Source organism: Solanum lycopersicum, chromosome 12 (genome assembly GCF_036512215.1).
Source record: "Solanum lycopersicum chromosome 12, SLM_r2.1".
In the NCBI taxonomy this organism is placed as follows: Eukaryota; Viridiplantae; Streptophyta; class Magnoliopsida; order Solanales; family Solanaceae; genus Solanum; species Solanum lycopersicum.
The window spans coordinates 60,154,278-60,162,063 of record NC_090811.1 but is presented as its reverse complement, the minus strand read 5'-3'; the positions used below and the strand labels follow the sequence as shown (position 1 = coordinate 60,162,063).

General features: G+C 30.5%; 1 protein-coding gene and 1 non-coding gene across 8 annotated transcripts; both read left to right on the top strand.

Moving 5' to 3' along the window:
- The first annotated feature begins 570 nt into the window (after window positions 1-570).
- LOC101260702 (uncharacterized) lies at window positions 571-2,763 on the top strand. The gene is made up of 2 exons (XR_011213454.1): window positions 571-873; window positions 2,251-2,763. It is a non-coding gene; the product is annotated as an uncharacterized protein (transcript).
- Window positions 2,764-3,127: 364 nt separating this feature from the next.
- On the top strand, window positions 3,128-6,358 carry LOC101260209 (protein POST-ILLUMINATION CHLOROPHYLL FLUORESCENCE INCREASE, chloroplastic). 7 transcript variants are annotated; one of them, XM_026028637.2, is made up of 9 exons: window positions 3,128-3,285; window positions 3,650-3,748; window positions 4,308-4,428; window positions 4,610-4,694; window positions 4,805-4,883; window positions 5,014-5,127; window positions 5,228-5,340; window positions 5,793-5,903; window positions 5,983-6,358. In XM_026028637.2, exons 2-9 carry the CDS (start codon window positions 3,658-3,660, stop codon window positions 6,100-6,102), a joined length of 834 nt encoding a protein of 277 aa, XP_025884422.1. In that variant the 5' UTR covers window positions 3,128-3,285; window positions 3,650-3,657; the 3' UTR covers window positions 6,103-6,358. The 7 variants fall into 7 exon arrangements, with proteins under 7 accessions (XP_025884422.1, XP_025884423.1, XP_004252315.2 ...); XM_026028638.2 differs by having other exon boundaries at window positions 3,279-3,301; XM_004252267.4 differs by lacking the exon at window positions 3,128-3,285 and adding an exon at window positions 3,291-3,549.
- The last annotated feature ends 1,428 nt before the right edge of the window (window positions 6,359-7,786 follow it).

The following is a 7,786-nucleotide window of genomic DNA, read 5'->3' as shown; positions in this document are numbered from 1 at the left end:
TTTTCTAACATAAAAATTTCTAATGCTCAAACCGACTAAATGGGTTGTTACAATTTCAGTTAGTTGTTAAGCTGGTGAAAACATTATATGCAGGGTTTTTATGTTTGAACTAGTTGTTGAGTTTGTGTTTGGTTCTCATAGTTGATATCTATTGTCCAATGTAAGTGTAGCTTAAAAAATTGTTCTATTTTATATGGAGTCCAGGTTTGTATGATCAACTATCAAGCCTATATTTCTTTTATTTTGAATCACCTGTTCAAATTCTTTGATTGTAAATTTTTTATGTATCTTTTAAATATTTGAAATTATCAATTATTGTGATTTATAATATTTTCTTACGTAGTTTATGAATATATAAATTTCATTTCATAAAATTTAAAAATCTCATGTATGAATTTCTATCAAACTTAAATTGTTTGACTTTCGAACGATAAAATCATTTGTTGTAGATGGAAAGTAGTGGCTGTGCGCACTTGCTGCAAATGGAGTGGATTTCCTTTAACATCAAGTTAAGACCAATTAAAAATTCTTTTATTATACATATATATAGCAATTTTTTTCATAACAAATAAGCATAGGTCTCAGATAGGATATCTCTAGTAACCTACAATCTTTTCTTTCTTTTTTTTGGTTGCAAAAAACTAGAGCATTTTCTATCACAAATATTTTTATTTTAAAAAAAAATAAAAAAGATAGAGAAGATGGAGAAAATTGTTTGTGGTGCTTTAATTATAGCAATTTTACTACAAATCACAATAGCACAAACAGAACATATAGTTGGGGATAGCTTTGGTTGGTCTATACCAATTAATGGTGCTGCAGCTTATGCGATGTGGGCTGATGCAAATTCAATCAAAATTGGTGACACTTTAGGTATTCTTTCTGTTTTAATTAATTTGATTGTTTTTATATTTTATGGTTTAAATAAAAGATAATTATCAAAATATTGTTTAAATGGATGGTGGAAAGTTGGAATTGAAAAATTACTTTATAAAATAAAGGGAAGAATGCATTTCGAGATGAACAAAAAAATACGTCAAACATGCACATTTAATTTTAAAGTAAATAAGTTAACAAAATCATCCCTTCTTTTGATTTAAAAGATCACGTATCTTTTAGTTTTTTTTATTTTCGATTTCTCACCGGGCGTCTTGGTATACCTACATTGGAGTCCGGTTAAAATTGAAATCATGACGAAAAATTTTACATTGAAAATAAAATATTTCTTAACAAAGACGACATCGTATACAAGAGGACTCGAACCCAAAACCTCTTGATTAAGGATAAAGGACAGAAACAGTACTTACCACCAAAGTGTTAATTTTCTTTGTCATGTATTAGAATGGTGCTAATTTTTTGTTAATTCACTTAAAAGATCACTTATTTAAAAAAATGATACATTCGACCACTTTTTAATAATGTGACATCTAATTTTCAGAGCCACAAAAATAAAAATATTAAATTTAACCCATTTAGACAAAAAATCTCGTATCTGATTCATACTTAATCCGTAAAATCCATTTATGTATACTAAACAGTGGTCTAGAAATTCCTTATACGAAAAAAAAAATCTTAACATTAAAACTATGAACTCTCTAATATTTGCAAAACTAAGTTTGAGTTTAATTAATATTTGCAAAACTAAGTTTGAGTTTAATTACTCACATCTCATCATGGCTTTTATACTTCTATAGTACTTAACATGCTAATTTGTAATATTATTATAAAGTGTATTATAAATTTTGTGATAATTATAAATTACTTAATTCTTTTCATCTTTTTTTTTATGCGCGTTAATTAATAGAGATTTCTTACCTCAATAGAATTGACTTCCATCTCTGTTAAGTTTTTTTTTTAATTATATTATTAATAAAATGCCGCTACATATAGTCTAGTGGTATAAATTCAAAAAAAGAAGTCTTAGAATCACCATTTGTAATTATTTTGAACTTTAAGAAATATGCTTCACAAAAAAATAAAGAAGAATTAAAGTTATGTCAAATATACTAAAATGTTCTTTAATTTTATGGTGTTAAGTATATCACGTGGAAAATTAAAATTAAAATATTATCAAAAAATGGAAAGGAATCATTCTTTTTTAAACAGACTAAAGAGGAAATATAGTCATTCTTTTTTAAACGGAGAGAATATTATAATATACTACCATCGTCCGCTTTCAATTGTCAGTTTTGACAGTAGAATTGAATTATAAAACTTTTGGCTAACATTTTACGATGAATTCTTGACCAGTATTCAAATTTACGCAAGGAAACCATGATGTACAAGAAGTATCAAGAAGTTCATATGAAGAATGCAGTACACAAAATTCTATAGGTGAAGCAATCAAGAAAGGGCCTGCAAAAATAACAGTTAAAACTCTTGGTGATCATTATTATATTTGCACTGTTGGTGAGCACTGTTTAGCTGGTCAAAAAATGGCCATTAAAGTTACAAGTTCAAATTCCTCAGCCTCAAATACTCCAGCAGGAAGCATCCCACCTCCTTCATCTTCCTCAAATATCGTGTTCGCGAGTTTTCTGCTAAGTTTATTTTCTATTACATTCACCATTTTTCTCTAAGCATATTTGTATAGGTTTATGCTCAACCTGATGACATGGTATAGATTGCACATAATTTGATTCAGTTTGGGTTAAATTCTACTATTTTGAAGATTATTGCCAAATCTTCTGCACACTACTTGTAAAATTATATATTAAGTGTGTAATAATTTAGCACCAAAGAAATATATACTTATTGTACTCACTCTCGAATCAATTCTTCTGTAATTTGACATTAGATTCATGAACAAACGAGTTAATATCTCAAAAGGTTACTAATCAATTTTAAGATTTTAACTAGTAAAGTTATTGGACTTTATTTTGTATCAATAAAATCACTCAACTCTATATATATATTAATTATGTAACTCTATGCTTCGATATGATATTTGATATATTGATATATTTCTAAATATCATATATCGTATCAAATACCCAAAAAAATAAAATGTATATCATATACCATATCAAATATAATAATACCAATATCACGATATCAAAAATTTGATATGATATTAAAAAAGTGTCAAAATATTATATATTTTTGCTGATACGTTATTCGCGAATGTAATACATATTATATATTTTTTCTGATATAAAAAAAAGTGTTAAAATAACACTACAAAACCCTAAACTCTAAATGAGATATCTAAATGAACATCGTCTAATTAAGATATCTTAAGTGAAATATTATGTCAATTTTAAATTTGACCTTGGAAAATCACCAGTATGGGTGCAATTGTGTTTGTTCTCCTTATTCTTCTCTCTGAATTTTTTCTATAATTCGAAGATTTTTAATAGCGTATTTCTCGATTACTAGAATGAAAAATATCTGAGCATTTAAATCTCAGTCTTTAGATGATAATTGAATAAGTTGATTTTAAGATAGAAGATTTTTTGGGAGTTGGAAGATTCATGCTAAAGTGTGAAAATGAAGTGATTTGTCTTGTTTTGGGGTTAAGAGATATTTTTATTTAAGAAGAAAAAAAAAGTTTGTATTTTGTGTGGTTGCAAATTTATACCTTACAATATGTTATCCTTCTTATATTTTTATTATATTTGGAATAATTTCTATCTTTCTCATCCTACAGCTTCCAAAATGGCTGCAGCATCAACAAGTCCCTCTTTATTTCCTGCAACTCGTTCTGCTTCTAATACTAATACAAGTCCCTCTGTTTCAAATATTTATGGTAAGATACACAATTTCTGTAACATCTTTTTTTTTTTCTCGATATGTGAGAAAAGGAGCATCGAAGCAACAGTAAAGTTGTCTCTGAGTGAATTATAGGCAAGGGGTTTAAGCCGTCAGAATAGTCACTAATACTTGTAATTAGGATAGACTGTCTACATCACATCTCCTAGGAGCGATTCTAGTCCTTCCCCAGACTCGGCTAACGCGAGATGTTTTGTGCACCTTGTTGCCTTGTCTATTTATTTTTTCCTCGATCTGCATATATTTACTTTAATATGTTGTTATTTGGATAATTTTGTATTGGAATGAAGAAGAATCGAAATATAGTAGAATGAATACAGAGGATTCATATAGTCAATCCCAACGAATAGGGATTGTGGCATAGTTTAATTTGCGTAACGATTTAATCTAACTCACAAATTACCCCATAGAAACTTAGTGAGTGCAAATTAATCGGGCTCCAAAGCTGATACGGAACAAATCAAAACGAAAAAAAACAGAACTCAGCCATTTCATTGGTTTCGTTTCTCTAATGTATCTGTATATTCAACATGTAGCTACAAGTTTTATGGGCGCGCACTTGAGAACATATTATCCAGCTACAAGGAAACTAGTAAGGATCCATAGGGGTATAGTTGCTGCGGCAGTTGCAACTTCCCCTGCAGAGGAAATCAAAGAGTAAGCTCATTCCTTCTCTTGTCTTCCGTCTTTTAATGAGACATACTGAGTTTTGTTAGCATCGACTCAATGAACTAACATATATATACTGATATAGTAACGACAGTAAGTGATTGCTCTATGTATATATACATGATATAGAACTATATAAGTTTGACATTCGCCAACGTTGGTGTTACAGATATGTGCTTCCTTCATGGGCTAAATTTGACCTTGGAATATCACCAGTATATTGGAAAACAATGAATGGTCTTCCTCCAACTGCAGTATGTTCAAATATCCCCAAAAAAATGAATATATCTCTTTTATAACATAATGTTTCTGAATTCTTAGTAATAGAGGTCCTAAATGTTTGTTATTATCATTTTTTTGACAGGGAGAGAGACTGAAGCTTTTTTACAATCCAGCTGCAAGCAATATGGTACCTAATGAAGATTTTGGAATCGCGTTTAATGGTAAGTTCATGTCTATTTCAAATTCACATAACTTATTCAACAGGTTTCGTTCTTCTTTTTGTTCCTATTTGCAATTGTCTTCATTCTAAAATTAGAACCAAAATGCTGAATTGTTGAGATTCGAATTCAGGAGGTTTTAACCAGCCTATCATGTGTGGAGGTGAGCCTAGGATAATGCTCGAGAAAATCAGAGGAAAAGCCGACCCTCCTATTTATACGATTCAGTTATGTATTCCCAAGCATGGTAAGTTTTAAGCTTTTAGTTAAGAAACTTCCCTTAGTTGCATTTTAGAAGAATAAATCGTTTAGCCTCCGATTTTTACCTTTTATCCATCTGTTTGCAGCTCTTAGTTTGATCTTCTCATTCACAAATGGAATCGAATGGGATGGTCCCTATAGACTACAATTTCAAGTCCCCAAGGCTTGGAGAAATAAACCAACTGAATTCTTCACTGAGGTAGCAAACATTCAAGTTCTAGTCTTTTAGTTAACAAACTGAGGTGCTCGTATTATGAACGATTTTGACCTCTTTATATGACACTAATTGCCTAAAGTTTGGTTCTTGAATTGTGCTGCAAGCGCGATGAATTACAATACAGATTTTGATATGGACTTAATTGTTGGAGTCCCACGTCGTTTGTGGGATGGTAATTTGGTCTCTTTATTTCTTTATCATCTATCCATGTTACTCTTGTGCTCGAGGAAAAAAAATGTAACAAGGTCGTCCTAACTGGTTCACAAGGGATTCCTTGTTACCTGTCATGTACTAGGGTATCAGAGCCTAAGCTAGTGATGCTATCGGCCACTGGACTTTTGACATCTAGGGTGCAGTATTCGTACTACATAGCCTAATTGTATAATACTCGTAGTTTCTTTTGAAGAGTGATATGTCATTATTTTGTTATGCAGGGTCTTACACAGGAGTTGAGCCAGGAGGGTGCCTGTGACAGGGCAATCTTCCCGGACTCGAGTATCTTGATCACAAGATGTGCTATGGTTGGTAACTTGAATGTGGATGGAGTAAGTAGATTCATCTTTCTCTATATATTTTTATTCGAGAAACCTAGTACTGATAAGAAGGGACACGATTCTAATGCAGGGTGATCGTTGCAATCTTGATCTAGTACCGGGATGCATTGATCCAGATTCTCCCCAGTATAATCCACTAGCCAATGTAGATGATGGATCTTGTCCACCATATTCAGATTCTGAGGATTAACTTTCAGTACATATATACGACTCGTGATGTTTATAGTTTAGTGTTATCGATGGAAGTCTTTCACACGTGCGTGTATTCGATTTCAACTATTTACCTTTGTGATAAAGAAAATGTGTAGAATTACTAAAAGGAATGAATCTCCAACCTTATACTGTGAAGTATCTAGTTATGGTGTCTTTACTAGTTGGTTTGTAATTTGTATAGAACTTTGATACTTCACTTGTGGCATGCAGCAAAAACAAGCTCTTGATAAAAACTCTTGTATTTTGAATATTTACACCTAGTTCAAAGTGAGTTAATTTCAACATTCTAGATCCAAAAACCATACTAAAGTTATTGTTATTACAATTAGTTGCATCGATCCATCGATGTATAATAAAAACAATAGTAATTTATTATGATTTAATATAATTTTCTCATATTCTATGAATAATTTCTTTAGTAAGAATGCATTTTGATGAGGGTCTTATCCTACTCTTTTTCAAATTACAAAAATCGCGTAAATTTGGTTGCATCCAGATACATCACGTTTCGGTTTTGAATACATCCTTCAACGTCCCGATACATCACGTTTCCATTTCGGATTTGTTAGTCAATGTCCCGATACATCGCGTTTGTGTTTCGAATACATCACTTAATGTCCCGATACATGCGTCTTTGTTATACATCACTCAATGTCCTGATACATCGTGTACGTCCCGATACATAATGTAGAGTGATATATCCAACTGATACATCGCGTAAAATAATGTATCGAACGATACATCGTGTAAGTGATGTATCCGAGAAAATGAGAGAGTATGGTACATTCCAAAATGTTCTGATACAACGCGTTCCGATTTCGGATACATCCTGATCCATCGCCTCAGTTTCCAGTACATCATTCAGCGTATGTTTCAATATATCGCGTAAAGTGATGTATCTGAGAATAGGAGAGAGTAAGATTTTTGTAATTTGTTCAAATATTATAAAAATTTTAAAAATATGATAAAATAAGTTGTGTATTTGAAAAAAATTAAAAGTATTTTGATAGTTTTCCCCTTTTTATACATAGAGTATAAACATTTAAGGTAAATCTTAAAACAATCCAATAATTAGATTTTTTTTTTCTCAAAATCACTTGTTCTCTTCTTCTTTTTCTTTTTTTTTTTAAAAACAATTTAGGATATTGAGTTAAACTTGACAAGTTCTACGGACAAAACAAAAAAAAAGTTAGTCTTTTCTTTTATTCTTTTAAAAAAATAGAGGCGATTCATCTCTCGAAACTTGAGACTAATTCTAATTTTCAAATCTTATAGACTCTATATCATTCTTTGAAGTTTTATTTTAGAGTGGTCTATAACATTTATTTTAAAAATATATGGTCTTTAATTTTTGTTTATACAGCTTATTTAACGGAAATTTATTGACCATGTTATTCATTTATTTAGACCTAAATTACTCGACATAAACTTAAAATGTCGTAAAATAAAATTTAAATATAAAAAATTGAATAACCAGCATTTGTATGAATGACTTGACAAGGGATTAAGTTCACAAATGGCGTTAAAAAAGAATGGTCTTGATTATTTATTTTTTTAATCATGCTTAACGGATTTAATATAAATAGTCTTCGCTTGAAAAAGATATCCACTAGACAATGTTTGGGGAAGTTGTTGTGGACATAAATTAGTTGTCTCTCGAA